This window comes from Anolis carolinensis, unplaced genomic scaffold (assembly GCF_035594765.1).
Source record: "Anolis carolinensis isolate JA03-04 unplaced genomic scaffold, rAnoCar3.1.pri scaffold_7, whole genome shotgun sequence".
NCBI classification, from domain to species: Eukaryota; Metazoa; Chordata; class Lepidosauria; order Squamata; family Dactyloidae; genus Anolis; species Anolis carolinensis.
In genome coordinates this window covers 7872590-7896931 of record NW_026943818.1, presented here as the reverse complement: position 1 = coordinate 7896931, position 24342 = coordinate 7872590, and the positions used below count along the sequence as shown (strand labels likewise).

The 24342-nt window shown below is 37.8% G+C and overlaps 2 protein-coding genes across 4 annotated transcripts in view; one reads left to right on the top strand and one right to left on the bottom strand.

Annotated features, from left to right (window-relative positions):
* The window catches only part of phf19 (PHD finger protein 19), a 45855-nt gene extending 39617 nt beyond the window's left edge, over positions 1-6238 (top strand). Inside the window, exon 13 of the mRNA XM_062958990.1 lies at positions 634-6238. Within this exon, the coding sequence (XP_062815060.1) occupies positions 634-637 (4 nt within the window). The 3' untranslated portion in view covers positions 638-6238. The remainder of the gene's footprint in view (positions 1-633) is intronic.
* On the bottom strand, positions 1-24239 carry LOC134292985 (protein CutA homolog). Of its 3 annotated transcripts, none has more exons than XM_062958997.1 (7): positions 24133-24239; positions 19731-19937; positions 12246-12394; positions 3425-3484; positions 3283-3328; positions 2455-2504; positions 1-448 (listed from the first exon to the last, which is right to left on the bottom strand). In XM_062958997.1, exons 1-7 carry the CDS (start codon positions 24133-24135, stop codon positions 346-348), a joined length of 618 nt encoding a protein of 205 aa, XP_062815067.1. In that variant the 5' UTR covers positions 24136-24239; the 3' UTR covers positions 1-345. The 3 variants fall into 3 exon arrangements, with proteins under 3 accessions (XP_062815067.1, XP_062815068.1, XP_062815069.1); XM_062958998.1 differs by having other exon boundaries at positions 24076-24224; XM_062958999.1 differs by lacking the exon at positions 24133-24239 and having other exon boundaries at positions 19731-20149.
* Between the last annotated feature and the right edge of the window lie 103 nt (positions 24240-24342).

The following is a 24342-nucleotide window of genomic DNA, read 5'->3' as shown; positions in this document are numbered from 1 at the left end:
TTCAGACCAAGACTTCAATATATTTTAGGTTTCTAATTCAAAATGAAACAGGAAATCATACATATATTATATTGGTCCCTTAGCCTCCATTGCTACCTATCTTCTGTAGCTTTGGTTTTTGGGATGTCTAGTACAACCACAGAAGCTGATCGTGAAGTTCCAGATCTGCTTCTGATTCCGCTGCAAAAGGCAAAGGCTAACCATCCCCGAGACGTTTCCATCCGAGTCCAGCTTTATCCTTGTGTTTTCAGGTATGATTCGCAAGGAGAGCCGCTCTCGGTTGAGTCCTTGATGCACTTTGTGAAAAAAGAACATGATGCGCAAACCTCTTCTGCATTGTAGCGTCTAGTTGCACGGGATGCTCTCCTCTATCCACTTTAAATGGGCTGGATTTCCCTGGTCAATGAGCAAACTGATCAGTTCGGGGATTTCAAAAGGATGAGCAGACCTGAAACAAAATAATAATAATAATAATAATAATAATAATAATAATAATAATAATAATAATAATAATATCCGACATGTGATCCAATACAACACCCAGCAGAGTGTCCGCTGTGGACTCATCTTGTGTTTCAAATAATAATAATAATAATAATAATAATAATAATAATAATAATATTTTTTTTCCAGGTGACAGTCGCATTGATGAAAAACAACAGGAAAAACTCAGCCGCTATCAGGACCTCAAGATTGAACTTCAAAGACTCTGGCAGAAACCAGTGCAGGTGGTCCCGGTGGTGATGGGCACATTGGGTGCCGTGCCAAAAGATCTTAGCCGGCATTTGGAAACAATAGGCATTGACAAAATTACGATCTGCCAACTGCAAAAGGCCACCTTACTGGGATCTGAGCGCATCATCCGAAAATACATCACACAGTCCTAGACACTTGGGAAGCGTTTGACTTGTGATTTTGTGATACGAAATCCAGCATATCTATCTTGTTTGCTGTGTCATACAACGTCGTTGTGTCAATAATAATAATAATAATAATAATAATAATAATAATAATAATAATAGTAATGTCTGATATGGCCAAACAATAAGGTGTCACCAGCCAGAGGCCTATAAATATCTGGGCATATTACAGCTGAAAAACATCAAGCATGAACATGTGAAGACTGTGGTCAGTAAAGAATACACACAAAGGGTCAGAAAAATTCTCAAACGCAACACCATCAAGGCCATAAACACCTGGGCCATACCTGTCATAAGATATACTGCTGGCATTATAAACTGGACACAGATGGAACTGGACAATTTGGACAGAAAAACAAGAAAACTCATGACCATTCATCATTCACTGCACCCTCGCAGTGATGTTGACCGGCTATATCTGCCTAGAAGATCAGGGGGCAGAGGACTCTTACAAGTCAAACAAGCCGTCAAAGAAGAAGAACATGCCCTGGCAGAATATGGAAAGCAAAGTGAAGAACCTGCTTTGATTGAAGTCAAAAATCAGAAACTCCTCAAAGCACAGCAGACAAAAAAAATCAGTACAAGAAAACCGCACTACAAACTAGAGCTGACAGCTGGCACAACAAAACACTGCATGGAAAGTTGCTTGACAAAATTGAAGGAAAAGCTGAAAAGGAGAAGACCTGGCTCTGGCTCACGAATGGGACCCTGAAGAAGGAGACAGAAGGCCTGATCCTTGCAGCCCAGGAGCAAGACATCAGCACAAAGGCAATTCAGGCCAAGATCAAAAAATCAGCTGATGACCCAAAATGCAGACTGTGCAAGGAAACCGATGAAACCATTGTAAGCTGCTGTAAGAAAATTGCACAGACAGACTACAAACAGAGGCACAACTATGTGGCCCAAATGATTCATTGGAACTTATGCCTCAAGTACCACCTCCCAGCAGCAAAGAACTGGTGGGATCACAAACCTGCAAAAGTATTGGGAAATGAGCACGCAAAGATACTGTGGGACTTCCGAATCCAGACTGACAAAGTTCTGGAACACAACACACCAGACATCACAGTTGTGGAAAAGAAAAAGGTTTGGATCATTGATGTCGCCATCCCAGGTGACAGTCGCATTGACGAAAAACAACAGGAAAAACTCAGCCACTCTCAGGACCTCAAGATTGAACTGCAAAGACTCTGGCAGAAACCAGTGCAGGTGGTCCCGGTGGTGATGGGCACACTGGGTGCCGTGCCAAAAGATCTCAGCCGGCATTTGGAAACAACAGACATTGACAAAATTACGATCTGCCAGCTGCAAAAGGCCACCCGACTGGGATCTGCACGCATCATCTGAAAATACATCACACAGTCCTAGACACTTGGGAAGTGTTCGACTTGTGATTTTGTGATACGAAATCCAGCATATCTATCTTGTTTGCTGTGACATACAATAAAATAATAATAATAATAATAATAATAATAATAATAATAATAATAATAATAATAATAATAATAATATCTGGATGGAAGAAGGGCCTCACCTGATATAGTCGGACAACTCCTTGATTTTGGATGTCCTCGTTTTGAGCAACTAGCCATGGAAAGAAAAGAAAAGACGCAGATTAAAGGCCGCTCCAAGCAAGATATACCGTATATACTCGAGTATAAGCTGACCTGAATATAAGCCGAGGCACCTAATTTTACCACCAAAAAAAACTGGGAAAACATTGACTCCAGTATAAGCCGAGGGTGGTAAATTTCAGAAATAAAAATAGACACCAATAAAATTACATTAATTGAGGCATCAGTGGGTTAAATGTTTTTAAATATTTACATAAAGCTCAGATTTAAGATAAGACTGTCCAACTCTGATGAAATCATGATTCTCATCTTCTTCAATGTAAATGTGCTTATGTATCCTTTTAATAAGAATAGAGTAAAATAATACATGTAAATAATAATACTAAATACAGGAAAATAATAGAAGTAATAATAAATAGAGTAAAATAATAAATGCAACAATAATAATAAGATCAGAGTGAAATAATAAATGTATTAATAATAATAATAAAAATAGAGTAAAATAAATGTAATAGTAGCAACAATAATAGAGTACAATAATAAATGTAATAATAATAGAGTAAAATAATAAATGTAATAATACCAATAATAATAGAGAAAAATAATAAATGTACCATATATTCTCGAGTATAAGCTGACCCAAATATAAGCCAACCAGGACACTCAGCTGAGTATAAGCCAAGGGGGGCTTTTTTAGTCCTAAAAAAAGGCTGAAAAACTAGGCTTATACCTCGATTCTATCATTCCATGGAGCTTTGACAGCTTAGTTCCCATTCACTCAAGCTTACCAGGAGTATTTCTGTCGACTCTTCAATCTCCCCTTTCCAAACATACCTAAAACAAAAGCCATGAAAAAAGGCATGTTCAACACAAAAAGAAGCAAAACGTCATTGCCAATTTAGTTGTTGGGGTCAAATGGGTTTGACTCACATGGTCAAAGCCCTCGGGAGTATGTCCACACTGGCCGCCAATTGTTTCTCCATGATGGCCCTGAAAAGCGGAGAGAGATCACATACGGTACATAATAATAATAATAATAATAATAATAATAATAATAATAATGATAATAATAATAATAATTGTGCGGTTTTCTGGCATTGTATATTTCTGCACATTGTATAAGATCGAAAAATCAGCTGATGACCCAAAATGCAGACTGTGCAAGGAAGCTGACGAAACCATTGATCATATCTTCAGCTGCTGTAAGAAAATTGCACAGACAGACTACAAACAGAGGCACAACTATGTGGCCCAAATGATTCATTGGAACTTATGCCTCAAGTACTACCTCCCAGCAGCAAAGAACTGGTGGGATCACAAACCTGCAAAAGTATTGGAAAATGAGCACGCAAAGATACTGTGGGACTTCCGAATCCAGACTGACAAAGTTCTGGAACACAACACACCAAACATCACAGTTGTGGGGGAAAAAAAGGTTTGGATCATTGACGTCGCCATCCCAGGTGACAGTCGCATTGACGAAAAACAAGAGGAAAAACTCAGCCGCTCTCAGGACCTCAAGATTGAACTTCAAAGACTCTGGCAGAAACCAGTGCAGGTGGTCCCGGTGGTGATGGGCACACTGGGTGCAGTGCCAAAAGATCTTAGCCGACATTTGGAAACAATAGACATTGACAAAATTACGACCTGCCAACTGCAAAAGGCCACCCTGCTGGGATCTGTGCGCATCATCCGAAAATACATCACACAGTCCTAGACACTTGGGAAGTGTTCGACTTGTGATTTTGTGATACGAAATCCAGCATATTTATCTTGTTTGCTGTGTCATAATAAAATATAATAATAATAATAATAATAATAATAATAATAATAATAATAATAATGTATTTCATCTGCATGTGTCTCTTTGTGCTTTGTAATTTTGTTGGTACGCTCAGCCTTGTGCTTAAGAGCTGAATGGCAGTTTGCCAGCTTTATTGACCCAGGATGATGGGAATTGTAGTCTGCCTGCATTCAGGCGGCGCTGTGAATGACAACAAATGATGGATCTGGACCAAACTTGGCACACAAACCCGACATGACCAACTGAAAACACTGCCAGGGTTTGGGAGAAATTGACCCAGAATGATGGGAGGTGTAGTCCACTTACATCCAGAGAGCACTGTGAATCCAACTAACAATGGATCTGGAATAAACTTGGCATGTATGCCCAACAGACCCAATTGAAAATACTGGAGGCATTTGCAGGGAATTGACCCAGGATGATGGGAGGTGTAGTGTAGCTACATCCAGAAAGTACTGTGAATCCCATCAACGATGGGTCTGGGACAAATTTGTGACACATACCAAACTTGGCCAATTGAAAATACTGGTGGGGTCTGTAGGTATTGACCCAAAATGATGGGAGTTGTAGTTCACTTGCATCCAGGGAGCACTGTGAAGCCCTCCAATGATGGATCTGGACCAAACCTGGTACACATACCCAACATGATGAACTGAAAATACTGGTGGGGTTTCAGGAAATTGACCCAGAATGATGGGAGATGTAGTTCACCCTGCATTCAGAGAGCATTGTGAGAGCACATGCTGTCTCAGGCCATAGGGAGAAGTGGATATTATTATTATTATTATTATTATTATTATTATTATTATTATTATTATTAGTGTACTATAATACAATCGCAATTATTTTAAAGCCAAAATATTATTATTATTATTATTATTATTATTATTATTATTATTATTATTATTATGATTTTAATGGTGATGTATCTTTCTGTCTGGTTTAAACCATGCTGTACCCCGTCTCGAGCACAGGGAAATTATTATTATTATTATTATTATTATTATTATTATTATTATTATTATTATTATTTTATTATGACACGGCAAACAAGATAGATATGCTGGATTTTGTATTATTAGTATTATTATTATTATTATTATTATTATTATTATTTTAATGGTGATGTATCTTTCTATCTGGTTTAAACCATGCTGTACCCCGTCTCGAGCACAGGGAAATTATTATTATTATTATTATTATTATTTTATTATGACACAGCAAACAAGATAGATATGCTGGATTTTGTATTATTATTATTATTATTATTATTATTATTATTATTTTAATGGTGATGTATCTTTCTATCTGGTTTAAACCATGCTGTACCCCGTCTCGAGCACAGGGAAATTATTATTATTATTATTATTATTATTATTATTATTATTATTATTATTATTTTATTATGACACAGCAAACAAGATAGATATGCTGGATTTTGTATTATTATTATTATTATTATTATTATTATTATTTTAATGGCGATGTATCTTTCTATCTGGTTTAAACCATGCTGTACCCCATCTCGAGCACAGGGAAATTATTATTATTATTATTATTATTATTATTATTATTATTATTATTATTATTTTATTATGACACAGCAAACAAGATAGATATGCTGGATTTTGTATTATTATTATTATTATTATTATTATTATTATTATTATTATTATTATTATTTTAATGGCGATGTATCTTTCTATCTGGTTTAAACCATGCTGTACCCTGTCTCGAGCACAGGGAAATTATTATTATTATTATTATTATTATTATTATTATTATTATTATTATTATTTTATTATGACACAGCAAACAAGATAGATATGCTGGATTTTGTATTATTATTATTATTGTCATTAACTGCATTTCTATACCGCTTTTCTCACCCCTGGGGGGGACTCAAAGCGGTTTACAACATAATAAATGGCAAAATTCAATGCCTTATCTATATATATAAAAGAGTGATGGTATCACGGCAGCGGACAAAACAACAAAAGTAAACACCCCACAACCTCGAAAATTGACAGCACAACCCCTCATCCATGCCTCTAGGTTGATACAACAAAAAGAAAAGAAAAATAAGTCCTAATTAGAGGGAGAGGAATAATTGTTTTTATCCAATTGCTGCCAGTTAGAAGGCTAAGCTCCGCTCACTTGGTCTCCTAGCAACCCACTCAGCCCAGGGGACCCTTTACCTTAACTATCACCAACTCCTCAATACTTTATTTCCCATACCACCATACTTTGCCACAGCAATGCATGGCCGGGCACAGCTAGTATATATATAAAAATATATCACATATTTAAATCAAAAACATACAACTGTAGATTAAAACAATTAAAGCTATAAAAACATCAAACACAGACATATCAAACATAGACATATGTATGAAACACATTACAGCAATTAACATAGGTGGATATTGTAATCATTGCTGTTATTATTGTATTGTAATAAAATAACAATAAACGGAAAGTTAAAATACCGTAATAATAATATACAAATTCAAAGATTTAATGTTTGCCTTGTGCTTGAGACCGCTCCACCTTAGTGTTTACTTTCCACCGCAGAGCAGCCAGGTGTCTAATTTCTCCCCAAGCGAAAGAAAGGTAAATACAGTAATAATAATAATAATAATAAAACTTTATTTATAACCCGCCACCATCTCCCCAATGGGGACTTGGGGCGGCTTACATGGGGCCATGCCCAGACACCATACAATATAACAAAATAAAACAATATATCATAACACAATATAATAGTACAAAAATAATCATATACATTACAACATAAATCGGAGCAGACAGGGCGGGCCACATGAACATTTAATTAAAAACTCGGGAGAGAGAGGCATATAAATAAAGAGAACAGGGGTATAAGATGGAACAGTCCAAACAGTCCAAAGGATAAAATCCAAGGGGAGTAATCAAAAGGTATATAACATTTACTCCCCGAAGGCAGTAGAGTCTCACTTATCCAACACTCGCTTATCCAACGTTCTGGATTATCCAACGCATTTTTGTAGTCAATGTTTTCAATATATCGTGATATTTTGGTGCTAAATTCGTAAATACAGTAATTACTACAGAGCATTACTGCGTATAGAACTACTTTTTCTGCCAAATTTGTTGTCTAACATGATGTTTTGGTGCTTCATTTGTAAAATCATAACCTAATTTGATGTTTAATAGGCTTTTCCTTAATGCCTCCTTATTATCCAACATATTCGCTTATCCAACATTCTGCCGGCCCGTTTATGTTGGATAAGTGAGACTCTACTGTATATGATTATGTGGCAGTGTAGACTCAAGAGCAGATCATCTGGGATCAGTGTAGATCCAGCCAGAAATGGACCTCGGAAGCGGATCTGTGGACAAGGTGCTTGGAGAGGTGAGGGCTACCACATGCACCCTAGACCCCTGCCCATCCCGGCTGGTGAGAGAAGCCAGAGGGGGGTTGGCCGAGTGGGTGAAGGTGGTGGTGAATGCCTCCCTTCGGGAAGGCATTTTTCCAGTGAGCCTCAAACTGGCTGTTGAAGAAGCCATCACTGGACCCCACTCAATTGGAGAACTATCGGACTATTTCCAATCTTCCCTTTTTGGGCAAGGTTGTGGAACGTGTGGTGGCCGCACAAATCATAGAATCATAGAATAGTAGAGTTGGAAGAGACCTCATGGGCCATCCAGTCCAACCCCCTGCCAAGAAGCAGGAAATCGCATTCAAAGCACCCCTGACAGATGGCCATCCAGCCTCTGTTTAAAAGCCTCCAAGGAAGGAGCCTCCACCACAGTCTGGGGCAGAGAGTTCCACTGTCGAACAGCCTTTCTCACAGTGAGGAAGTTCTTCCTGATGTTCAGGTGGAATCTCCTTTCCTGTAGTTTGAAGCCATTGTTCCGTGTCCTAGTCTGCAGGGCAGCAGAAAACAAGCTTGCTCCCTCTTCCCTATGACTTCACGTATTTGTACATGGCTCTCATGTCTCCTCTCAGCCTTCTCTTCTGGGATTCTTGGTTGACTCCAGGGATTCTTGGTTGACACTGATTTTCTAGATCCGGCACAGTCTGGCTCCAGGCCGGGGCATGGTACCGAGACAGCCTTGGTCGCCTTAGTCGATGATCTACGCCGGGAACTGGACAGGGGTAGAGTGTCCCTACTGGTTCTGCTGGACCTCTTCGATACCATCGATCACGGTATCCTTCTGGGGCGCCTTGCCGGGATTGGGGTCGGAGGTACTGTTTTGCAGTGGCTCCGGTCCTTTCTGGAGGGTCTATCCCAGATGGTGTCACTGGGGGACGCCTGCTCGGCCCCACAACCATTGACTTGTGGGGTCCCGCAGGGGTCAATACTGTCCCCCATGTTGTTCAAGATATACATGAAGCCGCTGGGAGAGAACATCCGGAGTTTCGGGGTGAGGTGTCATCTGGAGCAGGCTGGAGAGCAAGCCAGCTGCAACCAGCTGCAATGAATCACTCTGACCAGGAGGTCATGAGTTCGAGGCCCGCTCGGAGCCTATGTTTGTCTTGTCTTTGTTCTATGTTAAAAGGCATTGAATGTTTGCCTATATGTGTAATGTGATCCGCCCTGAGTCCCCTTCGGGGTGAGAAGGGCGGAATAGAAATGTGATCCACATGGGAAACAGCCGCTGAAGAATCGTGGAATCAAGGTTAGCAAGGCAAGGTTTACTCGAGAGTCACAAGGCACAAACAAGACTTGGAGATCCGGGAACAAGGCAAGGAGCAAGATACTGGAACATGGAGTCCTCTCCAAGGATGGCAAAGTTGACACCGCAAACAGAGCAGGGAGAGAGGCACCTTTAAGGAGTTCTCAATAAAATAAATAAATCTGTACGCAGATGATGTCCAGCTCTGTCACTCCTTCCCACCTGTCACTAAGGAAGCTGTTCAGGTCCTGAACCGGTGTCTGGCCGCTGTGTCGGACTGGATGAGGGCGAACAGATTGAAACTGAATCCAGACAAGACAGAGGTCCTCCTGGTCAGTCGTAGGGCTGAACAGGGAATAGGGTTACAGCCTGTGCTGGACGGGGTCGCACTCCCCCTGAAGACACACGTTGTGATCCTGGACTCATTGCTGAGCCTGGAGCCCCAGGTCTCGGCGGTGGCCAGGGGAGCATTCACGCAACTGAGACTTGTGCGCCAGCTGCGCCCGTTCCTTGGGAAGTCTGACTTGGCCACGGTGGTCCACGCTCTGGTCACATCCCGTTTGGACTACTGCAACGCTCTCTACGTGGGGTTGCCTTTGAAGACGGCCCGGAAGCTTCAACTAGTACAACGGGCGGCAGCCAGGCTTATAACTGGGGCGGCATACAGGGAGCGTACCACCCCCCTGCTAAGCCAGCTCCACGGCCTGCCGATATGCTACCGAGCTCAATTCAAAGTGCTGGTCTTGACCTATAAAGCCCTAAACCAGGGGTCCCCAAACTAAGGCCCGGGGGCCGGATGCGGCCCATTGAAGCCATTTATCCGGCCCCCATGGCACAAAGGCAGAAGGGGGTTAGACTAAATGATCCAAGGGGTCTCTTCTTCTCTTACAACCATTATTATTATTATTATTATTATTATTATTATTATTATTTTATTATGACACAGCAAACAAGATAGATATGCTGGATTTCGTTTCACAAAATCACAAGTCGAACACTTCCCAAGTGTCTAGGACTGTGTGATGTATATTATTATTATTATTATTATTATTATTATTATTATTATTATTTTATTATGACACAGCAAACAAGATAGATATGCTGGATTTCATATCACAAAATCACAAGTCGAACACTTCCCAAGTGTCTAGGACTGTGTGATGTATATTATTATTATTATTATTATTATTATTATTATTATTTTATTATGACACAGCAAACAAGATAGATATGCTGGATTTCGTTTCACAAAATCACAAGTCGAACACTTCCCAAGTGTCTAGGACTGTGTGATGTATATTATTATTATTATTATTATTATTATTTTATTATGACACAGCAAACAAGATAGATATGCTGGATTTCGTTTCACAAAATCACAAGTCGAACACTTCCCAAGTGTCTAGGACTGTGTGATGTATATTATTATTATTATTATTATTATTATTATTATTATTATTATTATTATTATTTTATTATGACACAGCAAACAAGATAGATATGCTGGATTTCGTTTCACAAAATCACAAGTCGAACACTTCCCAAGTGTCTAGGACTGTGTGATGTATATTATTATTATTATTATTATTATTATTATTATAATATTATTATTATTATTATTATTATTATTATTTTATTATGACACAGCAAACAAGATAGATATGCTGGATTTCGTTTCACAAAATCACAAGTCGAACACTTCCCAAGTGTCTAGGACTGTGTGATGTATATTATTATTATTATTATTATTATTATTATTATTATTATTAATATTATTATATTATTATTATTATTATTATTATTATTATTATTTTATTATGACACAGCAAACAAGATAGATATGCTGGATTTCGTTTCACAAAATCACAAGTCGAACACTTCCCAAGTGTCTAGGACTGTGTGATGTATTTTCGGATGATGCGTGCAGATCCCAGTAAGGTGGCCTTTTGCAGTTGGCAGATCGTGATTTTGTCAATGTCTATTGTTTCCAAATGCCGGCTGAGATGTTTTGGCACGGCACCCAGTGTGCCCATCACCACCGGGACCACCTGCACTGGTTTCTTCCAGAGTCTTTGAAGTTCAATCTTGAGGTCCTGAGAGCGGCGGAGTTTTTCCTGTTGTTTTTCGTCAATGCGACTGTCACCTGGGATGGCAACATTATTATTATTATTATTATTATTATTATTATTATTATTGCTCGGTGGCCAACTATAGTCCGGCCCTCCAACGGTCCGAAGGATCGTGAACCGGCCCCCTGTTTAAAAAGTTTGGGGACCCTTGCCCTAAACGGTTCTGGCCCAATTTACTTATCCGAACGTATGTCCTCATATGAGCCAGCTAGATCCCTAAGATCATCTGGAGAGGCCCTGCTCTCGGTCCCACCTGCCTCGCAGGCGCGGCTGGTGGGAACGAGGGACAGGGCCTTCCTTCTCGGTGGTGGCTCCCCGGCTGTGGAACACCCTCTCCACAAATATCCGACAAGCCCCAACTCTTCTGGGTTTCAGAAAGGCTGTGAAAACATGGCTGTGTGCGCAAGCTTTTAACGAGTAATATGATAACGTCGACATGGTCCGATTGAAGGCTGAAACATGAGGTTTTTAGACAAATGGATCTAATTTATAATAATAAATAAAAAGCAATACTCTGAAAACAGAGGACTTCCAGACATGAATCAACCAAGGGCAGTTAACGACTCTAAACAAAGGATGCCCCAGAGGCAGGAAGAAGACAGCAGATAAGCTTTTCAATGCTAATTAAAGTGATTAACTACACAACATTCACACTGACCTCTCTCACCCTAGACTTTCCACAGATATATATTAACCTCTTTGCTTAGTTTTCTCCATACCTCACAACCTCTGAGGATGCCTGCCATAGATGTGGGCGAAACGTCAGGAGAGAATGCTTCTGGAACATGGCCACACAGCCCGAAAGACATACAACAACCCTGGATCTAATTTACTTATGTTTTAATTTTTATAATGTATTTTAATGATATATTTTTATAGTTTTAATTGATTATATGTACTGTTTTTTGTTTTATTATTATGTTCTTGGCATTAAATGTTGCCAACTGTGTAAGCCGCCCTGAGTCCCCCCGGGTGAGAAGGGCGGGGTATAAATTCTGGAAATAAATAAATAAATAAATAAATCTAGGTGTTTACGTTCCAGCCCCCCTTGGACCGCTCCCCATCGAGATGAAGGGTCCAATGTCCGCTCTCTGTGCATCATGAAAACAGAATACAAACAAACTAGGCTTTCAATTATTACACAACTGTAACATACCTGGCAATCTCTCGAGCGATTTGTTCGTTGGGGCAGCTGACGAAGGCCAGGGAATGGGAGCCGGAGATGTAGCTGCCGGTCATTGCCGAGTGGAGCTGGAGGCCCATCGTCCTCAGCAGCGGATACATCAGCAGAGAAAAAGTCACCGCCTCAAAGGAAGAGGAAATGGGCAAGGCAGCATCAAGTACAAACCATCCTCTAGTTACAAACATCTAACTTACAAATGACTAAGAATTAAGAACAGGGCTGGACAGGATGGCCTTTGGGGCTCCCTTCCAAATCTAAGATACTATACCTATCTCATACACACACAGAGTTACAGAAAACCAACTTATGAATGACTCAGTTAACAATAGGGATGGACTAGATGGCCTTTGGGGGTCTCTTCCAAATTTATACTATAATAATAATAATAATAATAATAATAATAATAATAATAATAATAATAATAATAATAGCTGAAAGGCTAATCTTCACATGACGTGGATTGACTACAAAAAGGCCTTTGACTCACTCCCACACAGCTGGATCATCAAGTGCCTGGACGCCATCGGGATTAGTAAAAACATTGGCACCTTTATTGAAAACATGATGGAGCACTGGAAAACTGAACTGTTTGTCGGAAATGAAAGCTATGGACTTGTCAACATCAGAAGAGGAATTTTCCAGGGAGACTCATTGTCCCCTCTGCTTTTCATTATCGCCATGATCCCTCTGTCAACAATCTTACAAAAAACAAATCTCGGCTATCAAACATCTAAGAATTCTCACAAAATTTCGCATCTGATGTACATGGATGACCTGAAGCTGTATGGGAAAACGGAAACTGAAATCCAGTCTCTGACCAACACTGTCCGAATTTTTAGCACTGATGTCAGCATGGAGTTTGGTTTGGACAAATGTTCGACAGTGGCATTGAAGAAGGGAAAAATCATTGAAAGTGAGGGCATAAATATGCCTAATGGCCAAACAATAAATATCAGGGCATATTACAGCTGGAAAACATCAAGCATGAAGATCTGAAGACTGTGGTCAGCAAAGAATACACACAAAGGGTCAGAAAAATTCTCAAAAGCAAGCTCAATGGAGGCAACACCATCAAGGCCATAAACACCTGGGCCATACCTGTCATAAGATATACTGCTGGCATCATAAACTGGAAACAGGTGGAACTGGACAATTTGGACAGAAAAACAAGAAAACTCATGACCATTCATCATTCACTGCACCCTCGCAGTGATGTTGACCGGCTATATCTGCCTAGAAGATCAGGGGGCAGAGGACTCTTACAAGTAAAATAAGCAGTCAAAGAAGAAGAACATGCCCTGGCAGAATATGTCAAGCAAAGTGAAGAACCTGCTCTGATTGAAGTAAAAAATCAGAAACTCCTCAAAGCACAGCAGACAAAAAACCAGTACAAGAAAACCGCACTACAAACTAGAGCTGACAGCTGGCACAACAAAACATTGCATGGAAAGATTCCTTGACAAAATTGAAGGAAAAGCTGATAAGGAGAAGACTTGGCTCTGGCTCACGAATGGGACCCTGAAGAAGGAGGCAGAAGGCCTGATCCTTGCAGCCCAGGAGCAAGACATCAGAACAAAGGCCATTCAGGCCAAGATCGAAAAATCAGCTCATGACCCAAAATGCAGACTGTGCAAGGAAACAGATGAAACCATTGATCATCTCCTCAGCTGCTGTAAGAAAATTGCACAGACAGACTACAAACAGAGGCACAACTGTGTGGCCCAAATGATCCATTGGAACTTATGCCTCAAGTATCACCTCCCTCCAGTTAAGAACTGGTGGGATCACAAACCTGCAAAAGTATTGGAAAATGAGCACGCATAGATACTGTGGGACTTCCGAATCCAGACTGACAAAGTTCTGGAACACGACACACCAGACATCACAGTTGTGGAAAAGAAAAAGGTTTGGATCATTGATGTTGCCATCCCAGGTGACAGTCGCATTGACAAAAAACAAGAGGAAAAACTCAGCCGCTATCAGGACCTCAAGATTGAACTGCTAAGACTCTGGCAGAAACCAGTGCAGGTGGTCCCAGTGGTGATGGGCACACTGGGTGCCGTGCCAAAAGATCTCAGCCGGCATTTGGAAACAATAGACATTGACAAAATTATGATCTGCCAACTGCAAAAGGCCACCCTGCTGGGATCTGCACGCATCATAGAAAAATACATCACACAGTCCTAGACACTTGGGAAGTGTTCGACTTGTGATTTTGTGATACGAAATCCAGCATATCTATCTTGTTTTGCTGTGTCATACAATAATAATAATAATAATAATAATAATAATAATAATACTTTATTTATGCCCCGCCTCCATCTCCCCGGAGGGACTCGGGGCGGCTTACAAGGGTCGAACCCAGATAAAAACAGTAACCATATAAAACACATCAAATGTACAAAGACATGTGCAATTATAAAAACAAACATTGATATATACAGGTAAAATAGCAGACTTAATAACATAATTAAAACACAAGTTAAAAATAGACTGAATAAAGTGCACTGTGCAAATTTCCAAAGTGCTGCAGATTAGTAAGAGGATAACTTGGGAAGTGAATCCCACATGTATAAATACTGCAAGTCGCTTCTGGCGTGAGAGAATCAGCTACCTACAAAGACATTGCCCGGGGATGCATTAGTACCCTTGCGTAGAGGCCTCTCTCGTGCTCCCGTGTTGACTGGCACAACCTGGGAATCACAACCGGACACAGTGAAGACATCTTCCCTTACGCTTTGCTAATTAATAGGCTTCCTAAGATACACAGAGATACTTGCCTCAGCAAGCAAGAGTCCAAAAGTGGCAGGCTAAAACCCAGAAACTCAATCCGTGGCTGAGACTGGATGAGAAATTCCTTCCTGGGCACAGAAAAGACTGGGTGACTTGTAAGGCACTGAACTACTTAAAAGCCTACCAAGAAGGAGATTCTACCACACTCCTGAGGCAGAGAGTTCCACTGTTGAACAGCTCTCATAGTTAGATATGCTGAATTTCATATCACAAAATCACAAGTCGAACACTTCCCAAGTGTCTAGGACTGTGGGATGTATTTTCGGATGATGCGCGCAGATCCCAGCAGGGTGGCCTTTTGCAGTTGGCAGATCGTGATTTTGTCAATGTCTATTGTTTCCAAATGCCGGCTGAGATCTTTTGGCATGGCACCCAGTGTGCCCATCACCACCGGGACCACCTGCACTGGTTTCTGCCAGAGTCTTTGCAGTTCAATCTTGAAGTCCTGATAGCGGCTGAGTTTTTCCTGTTGTTTTTCGTCAATGCGACTGTCACCTGGGATGGCAACATCAATGATCCAAACCTTTTTCTTTTCCACCACTGTGATGTCTGGTGTGTTGTGTTCCAGAACTTTGTCAGTCTGGATTCGGAAATAATAATAATTATTATTTAATAATAATAATTATTATTATTGCATTTATTATTTTACTTCATTTATTATTACTTGTATTATTTTCCTGTATTTATTATTATTATTACATGTATTATTTTCCTGTATTTATTATTAATAATAATAACAATACATTTATTATTTCACTCTGATCTTATTATTATTACATTATTTTACTCTATTTATTATTACTTGTATTATTATCCTGTATTTATTATTATTATTATTACATGTCTTATTTTACTCTATTATTATTAAAAGGATACATAAGCACATTTACCTTGAAGAAGATGAGAATAATGATCTGATCAGAGTTGGGCAGTCTTATCTTAAATTTGAGCTTTATATAAATATTCAAAAACATTTAACCTACCAATTCCTCGATTAATGTAATTTTATTGGTATCTATTTTTATTTCTGAAATTTACCACCCTCGGCTTATACTAGAGTCAATGTTTTCCCAGTTTTTTTGTGGTAAAATTAGGTGCCTCAGCTTATATTCGGGTCGGCTTATACTTGAGTATATACGGTAATTTTATTGGTATCTCGGCTTATACTGGAGTCAATGTTTTCCCAGTTTTTTTGTGGTAAAATTAGGTGCCTCAGCTTATATTCGGGTCGGCTTATACTTGAGTATATACGGTAATTTTATTGGTATCTCGGCTTATACTGGAGTCAATGTTTTCCCAGGTTTTTTGTGGTAAAATTAGGTGCCTCAGCTTATATTCGGGTCGGCTTATACTTGAGTATATACGGTAATTTTATTGGTATCTCGGCTTATACTGGAGTCAATGTTTTCCCAGGTTTTTTGTGGTAAAATTAGGTGCCTCAGCTTATATTCGGGTCGGCTTATACTTGAGTATATACGGTAATTTTATTGGTATCTTGGCTTATACTGGAGTCAATGTTTTCCCAGGTTTTTTGTGGTAAAATTAGGTGCCTCGGCTTATATTCGGGTCGGCTTATACTTGAGTATATACGGTAATTTTATTGGTATCTCGGCTTATACTGGAGTCAATGTTTTCCCAGGTTTTTTGTGGTAAAATTAGGTGCCTCAGCTTATATTCGGGTCGGCTTATACTTGAGTATATACGGTAATTTTATTGGTATCTTGGCTTATACTGGAGTCAATGTTTTCCCAGGTTTTTTGTGGTAAAATTAGGTGCCTCGGCTTATATTCGGGACGGCTTATACTTGAGTATATACGGTAATTTTATTGGTATCTCGGCTTATACTGGAGTCAATGTTTTCCCAGGTTTTTTGTGGTAAAATTAGGTGCCTCAGCTTATATTCGGGTCGGCTTATACTTGAGTATATACGGTAATTTTATTGGTATCTCGGCTTATACTGGAGTCAATGTTTTCCCAGGTTTTTTGTGGTAAAATTAGGTGCCTCAGCTTATATTCGGGTCGGCTTATACTCGAGTATATACGGTAATTTTATTGGTATCCCGGCTTATACTGGAGTCAATGTTTTCCCAGTTTTTTTGTGGTAAAATTAGGTGCCTCAGCTTATATTCGGGTCGGCTTATACTTGAGTATATACGGTAATTTTATTGGTATCCCGGCTTATACTGGAGTCAATGTTTTCCCAGGTTTTTTGTGGTAAAATTAGGTGTCTCGGCTTATATTCGGGTCGGCTTATACTTGAGTATATACGGTATTTATACATGGCTATCATGTCTCGTCTAAGCCTGCATTAATATACTCATTGCTTGCCAATCTTTCCTGGGTTGGATTTCAATTGTTTCGAAAGCTTGGCAAGCAACCATGCCTTGCAAAGCTCTGACCCAGGCCATTTGTGCACACAGGTATCTATGTGACTGAGCATTGCACATTTTAAATTGCACAGGTCTAAATATGAATTTAGTTTTGCAATTTATTTTATTTATTTATTACCATATATACTCGAGTATAAGCCAACCTGAATATAAGCCAAGGCACCTAATTTTACCGCAAAAAAACTGGGAAAACATTGACTCCAGTATAAGCCGAGGGTGGGAAATTTCAGAAATAAAAATAGATACCAATAAAATTACATTAATTGAAGCATCAGTAGGCTAAATGTTTTTGAATATTTACATAAAGCTCAAATTTAAGAGAAGACTGTAAACTCTGATCCAATCATTATTCTCATCTTCTTCAATGTCAATGTGCTTATGTATCGTTTTAATAATAATAGAGTAAAATAATACATATAATAATAACAATCAATACAGGAAAATAATACATGCAATAATAAATAGAGCAAAATAATAAATATAATAATAATAAGATCAGAGTGAAATAATAAATGTATTAATAATAATAAAAAAGAGTAAAATAAATGTAATAGTAGCAACAATAATAGAGAAAAATAATAAATGCAACAATACCAATAATAATAGAGAAAAATAATAAATGCAACAATACCAATAATAATACAGTAGAGTCTCACTTATCCAACACTCGCTTATCCAACGTTCTGGATTATCCAACGCATTTTGGTAGACAATGTCTTCAATACATCATGATATTTTGGTGCTAAATTCGTAAATACAGTAATTACTACATAGCATTACTGAGTATTGAACTACTTTTTCTGTCAAATTTGTTGTGTAACATGATGTTTTGGTGCTTCATTTGTAAAATCATAACCTAATTTGATGTTTAGTAGGCTTTTCCTTAATCCCTCCTTATTATCCAAGATATTCGCTTATCCAAGCATATGACGGCCCGTTTAGCTTGGATAAGTGAGACTCTACTGTAATAAGATCAGAGTGAAATAATAAATGTATTAATAATAATAAAAAAGAGTAAAATAAATGTAATAGTAGCAACAATAATAGAGAAAAATAATAAATGCAACAATACCAATAATAATAGAGAAAAATAATAAATGCAACAATACCAATAATAATAGAGAAAAATAATAAATGCAACAATACCAATAATAATAGAGAAAAATAATAAATGCAACAATACCAATAATAATAGAGAAAAATAATAAATGCAACAATACCAATAATAATAGAGAAAAATAATAAATGCAACAATACCAATAATAATAGAGAAAAATAATAAATGCAACAATACCAACAGTAATAGAGAAAAATAATAAATGCAACAATACCAACAATAATAGAGAAAAATAATAAATGCAACAATACCAACAATAATAGAGAAAAATAATAAATGCAACAATACCAATAATAATAGAGAAAAATAATAAATGCAACAATACCAATAATAATAGAGAAAAATAATAAATGCAACAATACCAATAATAATAGAGAAAAATAATAAATGCAACAATACCAACAATAATAGAGAAAAATAATAAATGCAACAATACAAATAATAATAGAGAAAAATAATAAATGTACCATATATTCTCGAGTATAAGCTGACCCAAATATAAGCCAACCAGGACCCTCACCCGAGTATAAGGGGTTTTTTTTCAGTCTTTAAAAAAGGGCTGAAAAACTAGGCTTATACTCGAATATATACAGTAATTTACTACATTTATATCCCGCTCTTCTCACCCCGGAGGGGACTCAGATACAAATACAATATGATTAGCATAGCACAATATAAGCATTAAATTACTATATTGTACTACATCATTATATGGTCATATTATTAGTAATATTGCAATATGACAATAAGTAATGTTGTACAACTAACACAAATGGGACAGGTAAAAAGATAGACAACACTTATAGAATCCTAAAGTCGGAAGAGACCTCATGGGCCAACTAGTCCAATGGGCTCGGGCTGTGGCGCAGGCTGGAGAGCAAGCCAGCTGTAACCAGCTGCAATGAATCACTCTCACCAGGAGGTCATGAGTTCGAGGCCCGCTCGGAGCCTGTGTTTGTCTTGTCTTTGTTCTATGTTAAAAGGCATTGAAAGTTTGCCTATATGTGTAATGTGATCCACCCTGAGTCCCCTTCGGGGTGAGAAAGAAGGGCGGAATATAAATGCTGTAAATAAATAAATAAATGCAGGAAAAAAGATGCATGAAATCACATTCAAAGCACCCCTGACAGATGGCCATCCAGCCTTCGAGAAACTTACCAGAAACCAAGCTGTGATGGGTCCGGGGCGAGAGATCCAGCTGGGTAGGAGTGACAGGAACGCTTGATGGCAACGAGGGAGGACTTTTTCCATCTTCATGGCCCCCAAACCCCGGATGCTAAGCAGGGTCAGCCCCGGCTGGCCCTTGGATGGGAGACCGAGTGCAGATTCCAAAGGCTGAGGTTGATCATCTTGCAAAGGAAGGAACTGTCCCAAAAGTAGAATACATTCATCTATCTATCTATCTATCTATCTATCTATCTATCTATCTATCTATCTATCTATCTATCTATCTATCTATAGCCTATGGCAAACTATAAATCCCAAAGCTTGAGCTCTTTTCTCTTCTCGTCTCCCAGGCAGAATAAAGGGAAACAAGAGCCTGCACAAGGTTGCCAAAGGGATTGATTGGCATCTGGTTTAAACTCCTCCTCCTGGGAGTGTTGTTGTTGATGCCCATGGCCCGCCTTTACCAGGGAATTATTATGTTGAACGTCTCAAATTCTAGGAAAATCCCTTGACTAATTCCCCATTTGATCCCAGATCAGAAGAGAACCCGGTTCTTTGTTTTGTTGCAATAGTGATGCATTTTGTTGCAAAATTATTCATTTTTTTTGGATAACTCCAGGCTGAATGCTACAAAGGGGAAGTTGGGGCTGAATGCAACTTTATTTACAAAATATTCGTTGCAAAATGTAACACACACACACACACATAGAAAATAGGGAAAATATTACCTAATATTGCTTGCTTTAAAATATATTATAGATATAAATATAATGTATATATGTGTGTGTGTGTGTGTGTGTGTATATATATATATATATATATATATATATATATATATATAAATATGGGGAAAATGAGCTAATATTGCTTACTTTAATATATATTATAGATATAAATATATAAAATATTGTGTGTGTGTGTGTGTGTATATATATAATATGGGAAAAATGACCAAATATTGTTTGCTGTGATATATATTATAGATATAAATAATAAATATATAAAATATTGTGTGTGTGTGTGTGTGTGTGTGTATATATATATATATATATATATAAAATATGGGGAAAATGAGCTAATATTGCTTACTTTAATATATATTATAGATATAAATATATAAAATATTGTGTGTGTGTGTGTGTGTATAATATGGGAAAAATGACCAAATATTGTTTGCTGTAATATATATTATTGATATAAATATATAAAATATTGTGTGTGTGCGCGTGCATATATATATATATATATATATATATATATATATAAAAATATAGGGAAAATGACCTAATATTGCTTACTTTAATATATAAAATATTGTGTGTGTGTGTGTATATAATATGGGAAAAATGACCGAATATTGTTTGCTGTAATATATATTATAGATATAAATATATACAATATTATGTGTGTGTGTGTGTGTGTGTGTGTATATATATATAAAATGACCTAATATTGCTTACTTTAATATATATTATAGATATAAATATATAAAGTATTTTTTGTGTGTGTGTGAGTGTGTGTGTGTGTGTGTGTGTATATATATATATATATATAATATGGGAAAAATGACCAAATATTGTTTGCTGTAATATATATTATAGATATAAATAATAAATATATAAAATATTGTGTGTGTGTGTGTGTGTGTATATATAAAATATAGGAAAAATGACCGAATATTGCTTGCTGTAATATATATTATAGATATAAATATATAAAATATTGTGTGTGTGTGTGTGTATATATATAATACTAGCTGTGCCCGGCCACGCGTTGCTGTGGCTTAGTCTGGTGGTGTTGGTCAGTCTACATGAGGCTGTATTTATGCTGTGACCTCCACCTTCTTTATACCCACATTAGTAGTAGTACAGTAGAATCTCACTTATCCAAGCTAAACGGGCCGGCAGAAGCTTGGATAAGCGAATATCTTGGATAATAAGGAGGGATTAAGGAAAAGCCTATTAAACATCAAATTACGTTGTGATTTTACAAATTAAGCACCAAAACATCATGTTATACAATAAATTTGACAGAAAAGGTAGTTCAATACACAGTAATGTTATATTGTAATTACTGTATTTACGAATTTAGCACCAAAATATCACGATATATTGAAAGTATTGACTACAAAAATTGCTTGGATTATCCAGAGGCTTGGATAAGCGAGGCTTGGATAAGTGAGACTCTACTGTATTTGAAGTCTGTTACCTTCTTCAATTTTTGTGTTGATTGATAATTGCTTGAGATCCCTGTTGTCTTTGGTTTGTTGTTAGTTGTAATGTCTGATTCTGCTGAGTGCGGTTTATATTTTTATTGTGGTACAATAGTCTTTTTTTTGTTTTGCCTGTGTAGGTGTTTATTATTATTGTTGTTGTAGTGGTCATGAAGGTTGGATAAGTTAGATGCTACTGTATTGTTTTTTGGAGGCCCAGTGTAGCACTGACTGGCCTCTCAGCCTCAGTGCCTGGTTGTTTCTTGCCTGTGATGGTGTTGATTCTTATTGTTGTTATTGTCATTGTTATTATTGTAATTGTTTTTTTGGAGGCCAAGTGTGAAGGTAGGGATTGGGGAGGTAGATGAGTTGTGTTGTCAAATTTTGTATTTGTTATAGTCACAATGCATTGTTGTGAGTTTTGTGGGTCCAGATTGTGGTTTTGTGGTGTGGTTGTGTTGTTACAACTGAGAGGCAAGGCTTTTGTGTTGTGTTGCCAAGTTTTGTATTTCTGGGGCGTTTAGTTGTGTTGTTATAGTCATGATGTGCTGTTGTGAGTTTTGTGGGTCCAGTGTGGTTTTGTGGTGTGGTTGTGTTGTTACAACTGGGAGGCAAGGCTTTTGCATTGTTTTGCCAAGTTTTGTATTTCTGGGGCGGTTAGTTGTGTTGTTATAGTCATGATGCGTTGTTGTGAGTTTCGTGGGTCCGGATTGTGGTTTTGTGTTGTGGTTGTGTTCTTAAAACTGGGAGGCAAGGCTTTTGAGTTGTGTGGTCAAATTTTGTATTTCTGGGGCGTTTAGTTGTGTTGTCATCGCATGATGCGTTGTTGTGAGTTTTGTGGGTCCGGATTGTGGTTTTGTGGTGTAGTTGTTTGTTACAACTGGGAGAAAAGACTTTTGTGTTGTGTTGTCAAGTTTTGTATTTCTGGGGCGTTTAGTTGTGTGCCAAGTTTCGTATTTCTGGGGCATGTAGTTGTGTTGTTATAGTCACAATGCATTGTTGTGAGTTTTGTGGGCCCAGATTGTGGTTTTGTGGTGTGGTTGTGTTGTTACAACCGGGAGGCAAGGCTTTTGCGTTGTGTTGTCAAGTTTTATATTTCTGGGGCGTTTAGTTGTGTTGTTATAGTCACGATGCGTTGTTGTGAGTTTTATGGGTCCAGATTATGGTTTTGTGGTGTGGTTGTGTTGTAACAACCTGGAGGGAAGGCTTTTGTGTTGTGTTGCCAAGTTTCGTATTTCTGGGGCGTTTAGTTGTGTTGTTATAGTCACAATGCGTTGTTGTGAGTTTTGTTTGTCATGTGTGGTTTTGTGGTGTGGTTGTGTTGTTACAACTGGGAGGCAAGGCTTTTGCATTGTGTTGCCAAGTTTTGTATTTCTGGGGCGTTTAGTTGTGTTGTTATCGCATGATGCGTTGTTGTGAGTTTTGTGGGACTGGATTGTGGTTTCGTGGTGTGGTTGTGTTGTTGTAACCTGGAGGCAAGCCTTTTGCATTGTGTTGCCAAATTTCGTATTTCTGGGATGTTTAGTTTTGTTGTTATAGTCACTGCGCAAACAACTTCATCATTTTATATATATAGATAGGAAAAATGACCTAATATTGCTTGCTGTAATATATATTATACATATAAATATATAAAATATTGTGTGTATGTGTGTGTGTGTGTATATATATATATATATATATAATATGGGAAAAATGACCTAATATTGCTTGCTTTAATCTATATTATAGATATAAATATATAAAATATTGTGTGTGTGTGTGTGTGTATATATATTAAATATGGGAAAAATGACCGAATATTGCTTACTTTAATATATATTATAGATATAAATATATAAAATATTGTGTGTGTGTTTGTATATATATATATATATATACAATATAATAGGGGAAATATGACCTAATATTGCTTGCTTTAATATAAATATAATATATATGTAATATGTATTTTATATATATTGAATATATATTTAGCTTTAATATATATATTAAAATATAATAGGTAAAATATTACCTAATATTGCTTGCTTTAATATGCATTTAATATATATATTTAATATATGTTTAATTCTGTTTTATATCTATTTTATATACTTGGCACACAGAACCCGCATGACTCGCTCAAGCTGCTGGAGGGGTTGAGGGGACTGACTCCCCATAGTGGGAGTTGTAGTTTACCATTGGGGTGCGTCTACATTGCAGAAATAATCCGGTTTGATCCCACTCTAGTTGCTGTGGCTCAATGCTATGGCGTCTTTGGGTTGCCCCGCCCCCAGGCTCTTCGAGCCAATGAGAACCCCGAGCGCCACGTGACGCTCAGGATCCAAACAAAGGGGGCGGGGCTTTGAGGTCTCGAGGCAGAGCGCTTAGTTACGCTTGGGTCGCGTA

Coding starts and splice junctions, on each gene's coding strand:
- LOC134292985 (XM_062958997.1), bottom strand. Junction 12,395..19,730: donor CCATCACAGCTTGGTTTCTG/GTAAGTTTCTCG, acceptor TCTTCCTTTGAG/GCGGTGACTTTTTCTCTGCT. Junction 3,329..3,424: donor CTCCCGAGGGCTTTGACCAT/GTGAGTCAAACC, acceptor CTTTTGTTTTAG/GTATGTTTGGAAAGGGGAGA.